The 16,366-nt window shown below is 41.4% G+C and overlaps 1 protein-coding gene across 4 annotated transcripts in view; it reads right to left on the bottom strand.

The window, feature by feature from the left end:
- Positions 1–16,366, bottom strand: part of MKX (mohawk homeobox) — a 133,077-nt gene that overhangs the window by 73,216 nt on the left and 43,495 nt on the right. For all 4 annotated transcript variants that reach the window (XM_073581734.1, XM_073581732.1, XM_073581733.1 and 1 more), the window contains one exon: positions 1,784–1,937. In XM_073581734.1, coding sequence (XP_073437835.1) covers positions 1,784–1,937 — 154 coding nt within the window. The remainder of the gene's footprint in view (positions 1–1,783; positions 1,938–16,366) is intronic.

Genomic DNA, 16,366 nt, shown 5'->3' with positions numbered 1-16,366 from the left:
TTGGTAACAACTTTATTTTTGTGGGGGGGGGTTTGTTAGTGAAGAAAGTAACATTTGCAGAATCCCTTCTTAATAATAACAAATTATGTTTATTATCCCTTCTGCTCTAACAATGAACAACGAAACTTGAGAGCACGTAATACTGAATAAATCTATCCAGATTTATTTTTTTAAGACTAGTGTGAAAGGGGAGACAGGGGTCACCAGCTCAGGAGGTACAGGCTGGGTAATAAACACTTGTATTTCAATCATAGGTATGGTCTTGACCTTTTAAGACATTCTGCTCTGTATTCTTGTATTTCAAACCTTCCTTAAAAAAACTCAATTTCTGTACCAATAAACATTCCCCGTTGACTCAGTGGAACTGTTCTATTTAGACTGATCTGCAACTTATTCTTTGCAGGAATAGTCCTTCTTTTCTTAGAAAGTCTGGCTAGTGTCCAGCATAAATATAAATTCACCCTATAGGCTACCTCTGCGTAACCCACATGTAAGGGATCAGATATCGTTCCTTGTTTTATTTCATTTATGACACGTTCCTCATCTTTACGCTACCGCTGCTCTGTCTCAAGACATAAATAATATGAAGAATGTTCTCACTGAAGAAATAATTCAAGGTTGTGTAAATCTAGATGTTGCTTAGGATAACACTTCAGTCTTGCAGAAGGTCCTACAATATCTTCTAGTCACCCCTGTCTGCTCAAACATTGGGAAGAATTGACAAGACGCTGCCCATTTGGGAACAGTATGGTAGACTGCTCTCCACCTGGAATATTTTTGTAGAAAATTTCTGTGGTAACATGAAAAAACGTATGCATCCATAAAGAAGAGCAGCATAAGTGTACAGAACGTCAGCCATAAATCCTGATTAAGGCTGTCGATAACTGTCAGTCACTGATAGGACCGCCCACTGGACTGAAAATCCCAGAAAGAGCAGAAGTTTAATATAAAGCTGTGATATAAAGCTGGATATAAAGATGTAATATTGCTTTCAATGCGGAGTTCAGTGTAATTATAGGGGATGCATTATTGTGTTGACACATAAGTTGTGTAGAAATCAAATGTCGTTCAAAAGAGAAGAATTACCCAATGTTCCAACCACTAGGTGTCACCCTGTTACCATGCATCTGTCAACTGCCTGTTGTCAAGTGTAATCTTTCTCTGGTAGCAGAGACGCTGAGACAGATTCCTTGGTGGAAGGGTTTTGTCTTTCTGTACCTGAGAGTCAGTCAAGCTACATGCAGGCAATACCTAGGTGGTATTGTAGTTCAGGCAAGCCACTGGACAAAGCAAGAGCAAAGTGAGAAAACAGAAGCTCTTGCACCTATAGTGCTGGCAAAATTCTGATGAAGAATACTTGGTCACTCAAAAAGAGTGTATTGCAGGTTACAGAGCATTGAATCGGGACAGTTCCTGGACATATCAGACTGCTATGGACACCAATTTTGGGAGGAAGAGGGCAGTAAGATCATACTTTTGTAAAAGTTTTGTAAGAAAAGGAAGGTATAATTTAATTAAAAAATTGTCAATCTTGCATCCTGATTAATCAAAGCCACATAAAAAAAGAAGTGATGGGCAGCAATCTCTGAGGTTTTTGGTTTTACTGCCAATATAGGAGTCCAAAAGTAAGAAGGTGAGGCTGTGCTAACATCGACAAAGATTTGTCATCAACAAGCGTCACCTAGAATAAATGAATTTGGATTGTTCTGCACCTAATATGTGAGCGCGGCCTCGACCTCTCACTTTGTAATCAGAACCACTATCACAATATAAAAGAACGAACCTTCTGAACAGGAGTCTTCACTGCTGACACTCAGCCGCTCAGCATTGCCTTGAACATATTTGTTATATAACTTTATCCTCAAAGCCCAGCTCAGATCTGGTTGTCTCACAGTGTTTTTGAGGCGTCGTCTTGCATTTGCAAACCAGTTTGAAACCTGGAGGGAGAAAAAAAATGTCATTATTCACATTTAAATTTTATAAGCAATTGGTATCAAGTCAACTGAAACCTGGAAATATGGAAATACTAAAAACACTTTGTTGAGTGCAACATCAAAGTTCCAAAAGAAAAGGACCGAATGATGGACACGTCAACAGGTCAGAAAGGAATCTAAAGTGGCCATGGATAATGGATTTAGCGCTCTCTCTTGCATCCCTTGCTCTTGGATTAGGGAAAAAACAACTGATGTCTATGGGAGAAAAAACACACTAGTTAAAAGGTACTCTCACCAGGTTTTTGCTACCCTATCTGAGAGCACCATAATGTAGAAGCAAAGACCCTGATTCCGGCGATGTGTCACTTACAAAGCCGTTTGCTGTCATTTTGATAGAATCACTGTTTTATCTGCTGCAGATCTAGCAGTTCTCTGAATACTGAGCTCTCTATAACCCCGCCCACACCACTGAATTGCCAGCAGGAGTGGTCTGAGCTGGCGCCAGGTAGAACAGGCAGGTAGTTGCCTCTGCTAGCAACTGCCTGCCTGTCAGTTTTTAGACTCATAGAAAAAATAAATATTTACTGCTCAAAAAAATAAAGGGAACACTTAAACAACAGAATATAACTCCAAGTAAATCAAACTTCTGTGAAATCAAATTGTCCACATAGGAAGCAACACTGATTGACAATCAATTTCACATGCTGCTGGGCAAATGGAATAGACAATAGACGGAAATTATTGGCAATTATCAAGACAAACTCAATAAAGGAGTGGTTCTGCAGGTGGGGACCATATACCACATCTCAGTACCAATGCTTTCTGGCTGATGTTTTTGTCACTTTTGAATGTTGGTTGTACGGACTCTAAAACCCAATCAAGTGGCTTAGGTAGTGCAGCTCATCCAGGATGGTACATCAATGCGAGCTGGGCAAGGTTTTCTGTGTCTGCCAGCGTAGTGTCCAGAGGCTGGAGGCGCTACCAGGAGACAGGCCAATACACCAGGAGACATGGAGGGGATCGTAGGAGGGCAACAACCCAGCAGCAGGACCGCTACCTCTGCCTTTGTGCAAGGAGGTAAAGGAGGAGCACTGCCAGGGTCCTACAAAATGACCTCCAGCAGGCCTCAAATGTGCATGTGTCATAGATGAAAGCAGATTCACACTGAGCACATGTGACAGACATAACAGAGACTGGAGACGCCGTGGAGAGCAATCTGCTGCCTGCAACATCCTTCAGCATGACCGGTTTTGGCAGTGGGTCAGTAATGGTGCGGGTGGCATTTCTTTGGAGGGCCGCACAGCCCTCCATGTGCTCACCAGAGGTAGCCTGACTGCCATTAGGTACCGAGATGAGATCCTCAGACCCCTTGTGAGACCATATGCTGGTGCGGTTGGCCCTGGGTTCTTCCTAATGCAGGACAATGCCAGACCTCATGTGGCTGGAGTGTGTCAGCAGTTCCTGCAAGATGAAGGCATTGAAGCTATGGACTTGCCTGCCCGTTCCCCAGACCTGAATCCGATTGAGCACATCTGGGACATCATGTCTCGCTCCATCCACCAACGTCACGTTCCACCACAGACTGTCCAGGAGTTGGCGGATGCTTTAGTCCAGGTCTGGGAGGAGATCCCTCAGGAGACCATCCGCTGCCTCATCAGGAGCATGCCCAGGCGTTGTACAGTAGGGAGGTCATACAGGCACGTGGAGGCCACACACAATACTGAGCCTCATTTTGACTTGTTTTAAGGACATTATATTTCACTTTAATTTTGTGTGTGACTCCAAATCCAGGCCTCCATTGGTTAATAAATTTGATTTCCATTGATAATTTTTGTGTGATTTTGTTGTCAGCACATTCAACTTTGTACAGAACAAAGTATTCAATGAGAATATTTCATTCATTCAGATCTAGGATGTGTTATTTGAGTGTTCCCTTTATTTTTTGAGCAGTGTATATTATATATAGTCGTGGACAAGCCCTTTAATGCAATGTATTATCTGTGCCGCTATAAATATTGTGAAAAGTTTTTTTACATTTAAAAAAAAAAGAAAACGGTAAAAACAATACTATTATCCCAATCTGGTTGGAAAAACAGACAGCATCAAATTCTGTTTAAAAAAAAATGTCATTTTTATTTTTACTTATTCCGCCTCCAAAAAAGTGAAATAAAAACTGATCAAAAAGTCAAATGCTCCATAAAATGAGCGGTTGAAAGAGAAAACTTCAGCTCGTCACACAAAAAATAAGCACTTGTGCAGCACAATTGACATAGGAAGAAAAGCTTTTGACTCTAAAAATACATTTTTTTTCAATAATTGTACTTTCTAACAGATGAAAAATTTAAAACTGAGTTGTTGCTCTTTTCTATTTTTTTTCAATAAAGTGTATAAACGTTAAGTGATATGTTGTATAAACTATAATTCAAGTCATCCTGCAAAAAAAGCCCTAATTAAGCTACATTAATGAAAAAAAATTAAAAAAAATGAGGTGAAAAAACATATTTGGTATAAAGAAATCTAGAGAAGTTATGCAGAATAATGTCTGAAAGAAGAGAATATGCTAAAAGTAAAAAAAAACTACCGTAATACTCGTGTTAAATCCAAACAACTTCACAACAAAATTCTCACAATTTTTTGCATCAAACAGAAAAATGTTTTATGAGTATATGTTATTGGAGGCATACACGAGTACAAAATAAGCCCAAAGGGTGCAGTACAACAGAGATCTAAAAATACATCCCTGCGCATGAGGTCTTAAGACCACTGACTCCCTGCACCGAGGAAAGTCATAATTAAATACAAGACCCCTGACTTCACTAGAAAACAATGACACAATGATTTGGAGTAGGTAATTTGTGGTGACTTGTGCCCTTTAGAAGACCTCAAACATGTTAAAACCCGTACAATTAAAGCAAACGGTCTCTTTAAATTGTCTCCAGATTTAGATAATGTCCCAAATTATCTACCCAAGAGAACCAGTAAATGTCTCATCCTCCCGATACATCTGTATCTGCTATGGTTATCTTACACCATATTGCTCAAATTATTCCCAGCATCAATTACTACTTGTTATACGGCGTCATAAAAGAGATCAATTAGTATCAATAAGCACTTTTTTTTAGAGTTGACTTATATTTAGGTATGTGATAAAACGAGCAGGCTTGTTGGGATTAACCCTTTACACAACGTGCTGCCCATTGGATACATCTTTAAGAGGTATATTCACATTTTAGATACTTATGGCATATCGGTAGGCTACACCATAACCCTCTAATCCGACATCAGGGACCACCTACTAATTCTGAAAATGTAGGGATTGAGGTCTCTTTAGCCATTCCCCTGTACAGTAGTGCCCCAAATGTGAAGAACGGCAGCGCAGCTCTAGTCAAGTGAATGCAACGACCCTCATCAGTCAATAAGTTATGGCATATCCTAGACAAGAACTTAAAGAAAATCTTTAAGTGTTATCCAACTTTTACAAATGACAAAAAAGGCAAATGTTCCAAACTACCAGTCCATTAATTTCCCCGACACTCCATTCTTCCCAGTCTTTGTTTATAAGTAGTTCATGTGTGACAGATGCGCAGGCTTCTTCAACAAGTACATGATGGCTGAGCGGTAACGCCTGTAGTGCGGTATGACACCACTGATTGCCACAATGGTCATGTGCCAGAAAGAGATCTAAAGCGCTATTGAACAGAATAGGTCAGGAATGTATATTTTGTTAGTTTATACAATTTTCATCTCTTTTAGGAAAAAAGAGGACTAGTTGCATAACCCTTTAAAGAGGCCATGTACACCTTCTCACAGATTTTCTTCTTAATCGCTGATTTGGGTCCTAAATGTGAACTTAAGCAGCTTTCCAAATAGTTTTTTCTAACATTTTTGGTCTGAGTGCAATCCAACAACACATCGGATCGCACTCTGACCAAAGTTAGACTATGGGGCCGTGCATATGTCCGATTTTTTCCCTTGGACAGGGTAAGTCTGAAGAAAACAATTGCAGTATGTCCGAGTTTGATTCGATATTTGGATCGCACATGATATCCGAGTGCGGTCTGATTTCCATAGATTGACACATTGCAGAAGATGGAGACATATTTTTTTTCCATCTTCTCATCCCAGAAAAATTGATCGCACTGTGATCTCACTCTGATCAAACTCTGATCACAGTCAGATCAGAGTGTGCACAGCATAAATGAACAGATTTTCTTTGACGCTTGTGTGACCCTAGACTGATATAGTGAAATAATACGAGTCAGGCCAAAAAAACAGCACTGCAAATTCAACCATAAATGGTTGTTAGAGAGTTCTTAAAGATTGTTCTTACCGTGTGTTGTGGATGCATTAAATCCCTTTAGCCTTATACCGGCCTGTGTCTATATTCATAGTGACAATTTAATAGGCCACTACTAGTGGTTCTGTCATTTTCATTCTACTCTCAAGCTTAGATTAGTCAGAACGGCAAGTCCCCTAAGAGATATTAGCCGAGAAGGATTCCTTGGAATTCTTCCATCCCTTAATGCACCATGGATGCCGATTTCTTTCCAAGTCCTCCCTGTGATCTATGGCCGGCTTGTGTAGGATTTAGCATGACACAACAACAACATGGCGGGATTAGTTTAATGTCTGTCTACATGATCTGCTAAAGGCTGTAGTGTTTCAACTACATAGGGTATTTATTCATCAACTACTGTTCATTCCCAATCCAGTGGCTGCCGGGCTTTATTTCAATGTGCACTGTATTGGGACTCTAGCCAACTCCACTCAATACTGTATTTTTCAGCACTTCAGAAAGCCACGAAGGAATACTTAAAGGTTGATATGAGAAGTATCAAATAGTTTCACACCATGCACATGCTCTTCTGTAGTCTTTTTTAAAAACAACCTGTCATCACGATTTTGCATATTAAAGTAAAGGCATGACCATAATGGCGCTGCCATACAGATTCATAGATGCATTTCGTGAAGAAATCCACATCCCGGTTGTTCTTTATTCTGCATTTGAAGTTTGGGTGTAATAACCATTCGTTGTATATTGGCAGCGCTGTGGGCAGGGTCTTCGGCTTTGCCCTGGCCCATCTGACTGTCTCTGGTGTCTGTATCAGCCTCCTTTTCTAAAGTTCACACTAGTGCTGTCCTTGCCACGGGGCGGTGCTTGCAGATTCATCTTCCGGTGGTCTTCAGTAAAATGGCAGCTGTGCATGCACAGATTGAAATCTCGCTCATCATTGAGCTGAGATCTAAATCAGTCAGCACATGCACTGCCACTGGCGCCTTTTTACTGAAGACCACCAGGAGGTCAGTCTTCGTATGCGCTGCCACAAGCACCATTTTACTGAAAACTGAGGAATCTGTACAAGCTCAACCTGTGAGGAGGAAGGTAATGGCACTATCTAACACACACACCAAAGCCAGGTGGAGGGGCCGGGACAGAGTCGAAGACCCTACCCACAGACCCGCCACTATGCACCAAAAGGTTATTACACCCAAACTTCAAAAGCTTATTAAAGAACCACCAACAAGCGCATTTCTTCACTAAATGCATCTATGAATCTGTACAACAGTGCCATTATGGCCATGATTTTACTTTAACATGCAAAATCACGATGACAGGTTCTTTTCTTAAAGAAATGGATACAGTACAAAAATTAAGTTGAATAGAATAATCTGCTTTGGAATTTAGTGACTAAAGACCCCGTTACACACAGCGATCTCGCTGGCGAGATCGCTGATTTTGTGACGCCACAGCGAGATCGCTGTGTGTGATGGGGATCAGCGACCGGCCCCCCTGCCGGTTATCGCTGATCGTCCTCGATCGTCCTGGGCCATTTTTCGATCACTGGTCTCCCGCTGGTCCTGGATAGCGTACATGCTGGTTTCCAAGGTAAACAGCGGGTATCCATGAGTCGCGCGGCTCTTAGATACCCAATGTTTACCTTGGAAACCAGCGTTTACGCCGGTTCCCAAGGTAAACAGCGGGTATCCAAGAACCGCGGCTCCTGGATACCCGATGTTTACATTAGAAACCAGCATCCACGTCGCTGGTCCTGATCGCTGGAGGGACTGTCTTGTGACAGCTCACCAGCGATCAGCCTAACGATGTCCCAGCGATCCCATCATGTCGGATCGTTGGTGGGATCACTGGGACATCGTTATGTGTAACGGGGCCTTAAAAAAGGTCATTATCTCAGGGGTGGATATTAACCCTGAAGGGCCCATGTGTACAATTTGTGCTTTCCCACCTTTTGGTCAGGCCTCGTATGCACATGCAAATTTACATGTATATTCGCATTAGTTATATATATATATATATATATATATATATATATATATATAGAATATCCACATGCTAATACATAGAATATCCACATGCTAATACATTACACACATTGTTAACACCTGCACACAATGGTCACATGCCACACACATATAAAAAAATACATTTTTTATACCACACCAAGATGCACACGTTCAGACAACCAAATTTTTTTGTTCATTCATAGTTAATCTGTCATAACTTTTTATTTTTACATAAGCTTCACTATATGTGTTTTATTTGTTTTACTTTTATTATTTACAGATCACCATAAATCTGTTCAAGATAGGGATGCCAAATATGTCTTTGTTATTTACTGAGGTATGATTAGTAATGGGGAGGCACCTATCCATTACTAATCCTATAGTTGTATTGTAAATAAACACACAGCAAGTATAAAGTCTTTTATATGAAATAAAAACAAAACACACTTTTACATTTTTATTTAAAACAAACACAGTTATACTCATCTTATGTCCATTTCATTGAAGCCAATGTCTCCTGTAATAAAACAAAAATAAAAAAAACAACACTATCCATCACCTGTCCGACGTTCTGTCCCCCGCCGTAATCCATGTCTGGGGTAAAGAGTTTTCAACCTGGATGGTGCCAAGATGCAACCATCCAGGTTGAGAACCACTGATGAATGAGATGCTGCAAGCGCAGCATCAGCGAGCAGCGGTGATCTCATCAAGATTGCCACCTGTCACTGAGGCTGCATTCCCTGCTGGGATGAACTGCAGCGACCTCAGCACTGTGAGAAAAAAGTCACTGAGTTCACAGCAGATCAACATGAGAAATCGGTGACACTGAAATCTTTGATACTGGTTTTTCCGGTACCAGAAATATCAGGACATGTGAAACCGGCATAAGTGCGAAAACGCTCTGATTTCTTGCTCTTTTTGAGTCCAGGGATCAGAGCATGTCCGCATCAATAATGTGTGCACCCCTAATCTGACAATGCATGTGCACTGTTGGGCTCAATCAGGGTCAGTGCAAGCAGGAACGCGGATTGTGTTATGGCACCACTTACTTTTGACAAATGAGTGCTGTTAATCAAGATAAAAAAGAGCTTGATACGAAAATTGGAGGGCGTACGTGAGAACTTGACATGCCAACAGTGTACTGAAGCGCCATCATTTGCACATGAAATAAAACTTAATTTCTCTGCCACTAAAACTATGTCTATGATTTTTAGTTTTTATTTTACAGTTTGGAGTGACTCACTCCTTTTAATATTCTTTTAAATTTATAGTAAGGGGTACACTATTCCTTATATTACATCTCAGCTGCTCCACTTCTTTTTGAAGAGTGAAATATTGATTAAGATAAAATGTCCTCATGATTGTAAAGCGCTTTGATGCCATTATATTCTGTCGGTTAGGGCGTATTAGTAATTATTACAGACCTACTTATAACTATAGAAGGCACTGCTAATAAATTGTGCAAAACACAACCGCAAAATCAGTAACACAAAAGAATACAGTAAATACAGCTTCTGACAAAAAAAAACACAATTTTTTAGAAAATAAACAAACTTTAAATACGCAAAACTAAGTAGGACAGCATTCAAAAGTTTATTATCATGTGTAGTGTCAGAAAAAATAATTAACTTAATAAGAAGTACCGTAATTCAGTTACTTGCAGTGTTCTGTTTCCATACATAATATACCAAAAAGAAGTCTTTATCCGAGGTTCAGAAAGTAAAACAAAATACTAATTTCCTTCAGACTAAGCATATTGTCCAGGACTGGGGTTCAAGTCTGCAGTCACTCTGCAGACCTGTGAATTCTCGCACACTGTGCGGATTCTTTGGTGCTGGTCGAGAGCGCGCAGGCGCTTGACCACAGGCGTGTGTTTTGCACAACATCGCTCAATAAAAGTAAACTGAGCAAGGCCATGCACGTCTAGTTGAATTGTGGCCAAAAGTACGCAAATAGCATTTTTGCTGTTACATGACATGTCTACTCCCGCCACCGGCTCAGTGTTCGTGCTGAACGGATCCAAAAGTCTGCAGTCACATAAAGTGACTGCAGACTGGAACTTCAAGCCTGAACAACCCCTTAAATTATGTCATTACATGACCAGAAAATAAATTTGCAGGGAGGATGAATTAAATCGTATCATAAACAAGAATAAAGCTAGTATTTTTTTGCGTATGAGAATAATAACTGAAGTCTGAATGAGACCTTACCTAGAGATGATGACTCACAGTGACCAGGACCATGCTTGTCCATCCATTTGAATGTGCATTATGTAATGTGATATCATTAAAGATGAGCGAACCCAAACTTAAAAGTTCAGAGTTCATACCGGACAGTTAGTATCAGGCTCTAAATGCCGAGCACAGACTTCTCCCAGACGTCCGTTGCAAAGTTCGGAGTTCCAGGGAGGGATAAAGAGAATTTTTTTCCAGATCCAAGGTTTGGGTCTCCATTGTTTTTAATGAGGTTCGGGTTCTAGTTCAAATTCGGGTACAGTTCTAGTATCCAAACCGAACTTTGGACTAAGGTTTGAGTTGGATACCAGAACTCAAACTTCCATGGGTCGGCCCATCCCTAGATACCATCTGATCGGCAGAGATTCTGGCTGTCAGACTTGAGACAATCACCTGATCTCCACTGGTTCCTCAGTTAAAGAAGAGAGTGTGTAGATGGGAAGACTCCTTTAAACTTGTGAATAATTTGATGGATGCCAAAACAACAGGCAGAGCCAGACAATTGGACGTCATTCTAAAATTATCATTTTATTGTAACCATTTTGCTATGTCCCAGAGAAAAGAATTAAACCTGCAGTGCGTGTGACTATTACAACGTGCTATTCCACGCTCTTTTTCCCTCATTTAAAATATTGCAAAGCCGTTTTGCCTGAGAGGTCACGTACTTGGGAATAGTTATGTGACAGCTTAGGGATTTAATGTGTCCACATGTGTAAAAAAAATATATATTTTGCCAATGAGTTGAATTTTAAGCGTCTAGCAATAAAATTCTTTTAGGTAACACTATACACATAATCTATAAAATCATCTCATTTTCCACTGCAAATGAATTTCTCCAAAAGAGAAGTGGGAATGATACAATACATCTCACCAGATCTATTCTGAAGAGGCTCCAAGCGATCATTTATTTTATTAATTGAGGCCATTAATGAAATCTCTCTATTTTTATACTACAAGAAATTGGGGAAGTAAGCGAACAGTAAAACAAAAACGTTTGGAACTTGCTGTTTTCACATTCTCATGTAAGTCCATCTTGGATTTCACATGCCCAAATGAACAGAAAAGGTCAATTGCTGGAGATATTGTTGGCAAATGTTGGCAAAAGCTGTCATGTTTGGGTTGGCAAAGCCACTGTCCAGTCCACGCTTTGCATTCCGATCTTGATCCCATTTATACCGCCACCTGACTGTGCCCTTAGGCTTTTGTGTGATCAACCTGATTGCCAATCTTCCCTCTAAATCCCATAAATAAATGGTTCTTCAGTTCAAATATTTCTCATGGTGGTGTAAGGCTGAGTTCACACGTGGCGTTTTTTTCGCGTTTCCGCGGCAGTTTTAACCGCGGGATTTTGCCGCGAAATCGCGAAAAATAAGCATCCCATGCATTCCTATGGGATTCCGCAATGCTGTGCTAATGCTGCGGTGGAATTGCTTCGCGGTAAAAAACGCATCAAGCTCATTAATTTCGCCGAATCGCGGTGATCCCGCACCCATAGGAATGCATTGTTCTGCTTACTTTCCGCATGTGGCTTTGCACACCATGCGAAAAGTAAGCAGAACATTTGTGGATGGTACCCACGGTCCGGAGGAGAGGAGACTGTCCTCCGGGCACTAGGTACCATATACCTGTAAAAAATAGAATTAAAATAAAAAATATTGTAATATTCTCACTTTCCGACGGCCCGCGTAGCCTTCCCGCCTCTCTCCACGCTCCCAGTAGTCCATTGCGAGCAATGACGTCCGTTCTCGCGGGATTGCGAAGTCTCGCGGTCACTCGCGCGACGTCATCGCGAATGACCGCAAGACATCGCGATCCCATGAGAACGGACGTCATCGCGGTAATTCGCGCAAAGGACTACTGGGACCGGGAGCGTGGAGAGAGAAGGGAAGGCTGCACGGGACGTCGGAAGGTGAGAATAACAATATTTTTTTTTTATTATTATTTTTTACATCCCATCTTTTACTATTGATGCCGCATAGGCGGCCTCAATAGTAAAAAGTTGGTCACACTCGTCAAACACTATATTTGACGAGTGTGACCAACCTGTCAATCAGTTTTCCAAGCGATGCTCCAGATCGCTTGGAAAACGCTAGCAATTCTGCAAGCTAATTACGCTTGCAAAATGCCAGTTTTTCCGCGGGAAAATAGCGGGAATTTAAAATGCGATTTTCCCGCGGAATGGAATTCCGGAATTCTCGCGGTAATTTCCGCGAGAGTTCCGGTACGTGTGAACACAGCCTAAGAGTGAGCAGGTTGCGGGATGCAGTGATGGACAGGAGGCAGAACATGAGTTAACAGATTTATTAACAAAGGGATTACTCCACACAGAGAGGTGATGGGTAAACAGGGATATGGCAGGAGGAATAGGCCCAGTACATGGGCGGGCTAAGGCAAAAATGGCAATAGATAAAGCAACTGGTCATAACGGCTTCTTAGCTGAAGAGTCCTATTGCTCAACGGTGGCGCCTTCACAACTGGCGCGTGATGATCCCGGGGTTGTCCTGAAGAAGTTGAAGATCCGGTTCCTAACGGTGGCGACAAGTCCTCGCTGTCTCGTGCGGGGTCCTGTGTCTAGATTTGTCGTGACGAGTAGTCTGTGACACTGCCCAAGTATGATTCAGCTTGGCAGAAGACTGCGAGTGAGGTAGGACACAGTTCTATGCAAGTCACCCTGTCTCAGGTGGTACACACATAGCACAAACCGGTCCGGAGCGTCTGGCACTTCCAGAAGCGGGATCCAACGGGCACACAGCAGGTCTCTGCTTACAATCACTGTACTTGACAGTCTGGGATCTATAGGACAGAGCACCAACCTTCCCCTGCTGCGCACGCTGTCTTCCCGCCAAGTCTCCTGCCTCCTTCCTGTACACAGCCCCTTTTATGTAAGACACACCCCCTGTTGAATAGTGCAAAGGTCGGTCCGGGAAGGAAAGATTTCCCCCGGCCAACAATGGAGACAGCCCTGACAGTTCCGGAACCGGCGCAAGAGAGGAATCTCCAGTCCGGTCAATCTTGTTACATAAGTATCTGTCCCAAGTTATGCAATAAAGTGGAGTGTTTACACTGAATACCAATTTGCTTACAAAAGAAGAGAATAACCTCAAAACTTCCCTCCATCGTATATAAAACTTAGCATTTATTATTTTTTATAAATTGGTATTTACTGGTATTCCACCTTTAATAAGAGAACAAATGCTAATGTTTTATATAGGGTGGAGGGAAGTTTTTAGGCTATTTTTTAGTTGCCAAAGGCAAATAGGTATTAAGCAGAATTAAGGCATCAACCCTCCATTATTTATTTTATTTCATTTTTTTACTCACTTACTGTATATAGTGCCATTAACTCCACCATACTTTACAGACATTATTATCGCTGTTCCCATTGGGACTCACGATCAAAATACCCTATCAGTATGTCACTGAAGTGTGGGAGGAATACAGAGAATCGGCAGGAAACCCACCCAAAAGCGAGGAGAGCATACAATCTCCTTGCAAATGTTGTCCTTGGTGGTGCTAACTATTGAGCCACCATGTTGCCCCAATATCTTATTTTTCTTCGTTCTCTCCAAAACACTATGCTGCAGGACAGTGCCAATGCCAAGTTCATGCTTCTTTATAAGCGTCTTTCAACTGCTACTCAAATACTACTTCTTTCAACTACTGCTCTGCAAATGTCTGTGCACTATATCGAATTAGTCTGTGTATGGGATTTTATCTGCTTGAGCCTTCCTGCTCTCAATGCCTGTACTCAGACAGGAATTTTGTCTTTGGTTTTTACTACTTCAGTTCCTTAAAGGGGTTACCCTGGATTTTGCTATTGGCTTGAAAACTAACAGTCAGGTAGTTGCTGACTACCTACATGTTCTACCCAGCGCAGGTAAAGAGCGATAATTGACCGCTCCTGCCGACTATTCAATTGAGTAACATCAACAGAGCAGCTCTTTCGGGCTGCTCTGTCGACAGCATGGGACTGCATACATCATGCTGATTGACAGCGGGCTCCCCACAGTTAGGCAGCAGGGAGCCAACGGTCGATCAGCATGACATCGGCAATCACACCCTATCAACAGTGCAGACAGGAAAAGAAGCAGCATCCCTATTGACGTGACAGCTGGCAAGAGTGGTCTATGACAGCTCTGTGCTGGCAGAGATTTGCTCCAGGCACAACAGGCAGGTAGATAGCACCTACCTGTCTTTTAGTTTTTAGGCTCATAGTAAAATAAAATTGTCTTGGACAAGCCATTTAAGTTTCCCATACATACTAGAGAAAAAGTAAACTAAAGATACTGATTTCAAAAAGACCGACCAACTATACGTACGAGGGTGTCCCAAATCTTCTCTGACAGATGATTTAGGGGAAAAGAAGGGTCAACATTTTTCAATGTCCAATTTCTTTTTTTATACAAACTGCACAAGCATGTGTATGGGAGGAGGTCGTGAAAGTGACCATTACCAGCAATGAGCACCTTGAAAGTGTCTTCACAGTAGTTTGACCTTCCGGACGCTGAACAGAGAATAATATGATTTCTCCAGGCACAGTAACCGAATCCACGTGTACACATGAAATTTCCTATAATTTTACATAAGCCGGGGTGCAGAGGGAAATGTTTTACAACAAGAGTATTTCATAGACACTATTCAGAAGCTAGACATTATACTTCATAAGGTCAACTCCGAAATATTAAACCAAGAAAAAAAAAATCTACAGCTAAAGATGATTTTTACCAAATGTAAAGGATTAGACATTGCTGGGCGTAGTCTGCCATCTGTCCTTCTACAAAGTACCTTACACTCTCACAGGCTCATCACTACTTTGTATAAACGCATATGGGAACATTTTAGTGGAAGCTAGTCTGATAGATTTTACTTTAAAAAAAAAGAACAAAACTGGAGCAGGTTGTGGCAGATAGCCATACCAATTTACTCTGCAAAGGTTAGAGTGAAAGTCAATTACTTTGCAAGAACCCCTCCCCAACTTTGGCTCATCCAGAACACCTGTTCATATGCTTTTGCCAAGAGATGTTATCAATGCCAAATCTTCCAGTATTGTATATCTCCTTCAGCTGGACGTTCACAAAGAGGTGCTCAAACATCCCTTACTTTCCTTTGTCTCTGTCTTCTTCTTAAGGTTATCAACAGCAGAGGTATATAATCTAATATCTGTACCTAAAATCTGTCCTCATACAACCAAGTCTATCCCCATACAACCAAATCTATCCCCATACAACCAAATCTATCTCCATACAACCAAATCTATCCCCATACAACCAAGTCTATTCCCAAACATCCAAGCCTATCCCCATACAACCAAGCATATCCCCATACAACCAAATCTATCTCCATACAACCAAATCTATCTCCATACAACCAAGTCTATCCCCATACAACTAAATCTATCCCCATACAACCAAATCTATCCCCATACAACAAAGTCTATCCACATACAACCAAATCTATCCCCATACAACCAAGTCTATTCCCAAACATCCAAGCCTATCCCCATACAACCAAGCCTATCCCCATCCAAGCCTATCCCCATACAACCAAGCCTATCCCCATACAACCAAATCTATCTCCATACAACCAAATCTATCTCCATACAACCAAGTCTATCCCCATACAACCAAATCTATCCCCATGCAACCAAATCTATCCCCATACAACCAAGTCTATCCACATACAACCAAATCTATCCCCATACAACCAAGTCTATTCCCAAACATCCAAGCCTATCCCCATACAACCAAGCCTATCCCCATACAACCAAATCTATCTCCATACAACCAAATCTATATCCTTACAACCAAATCTATATCCATACAACCAAGCCTATCCCCATACAACCAAGCCGATCCCAATACAACCAAGCCTATCCCCATACAACCAAATCTATCC

Source organism: Dendrobates tinctorius, unplaced genomic scaffold (genome assembly GCF_039654945.1).
Source record: "Dendrobates tinctorius isolate UK_male_01 unplaced genomic scaffold, ASM3965494v1 ptg000070l, whole genome shotgun sequence".
Lineage (NCBI taxonomy): Eukaryota > Metazoa > Chordata > Amphibia > Anura > Dendrobatidae > Dendrobates > Dendrobates tinctorius.
Note: the sequence above shows the minus strand (reverse complement) of the source record. Positions and strands in the feature narration are given on the sequence as shown.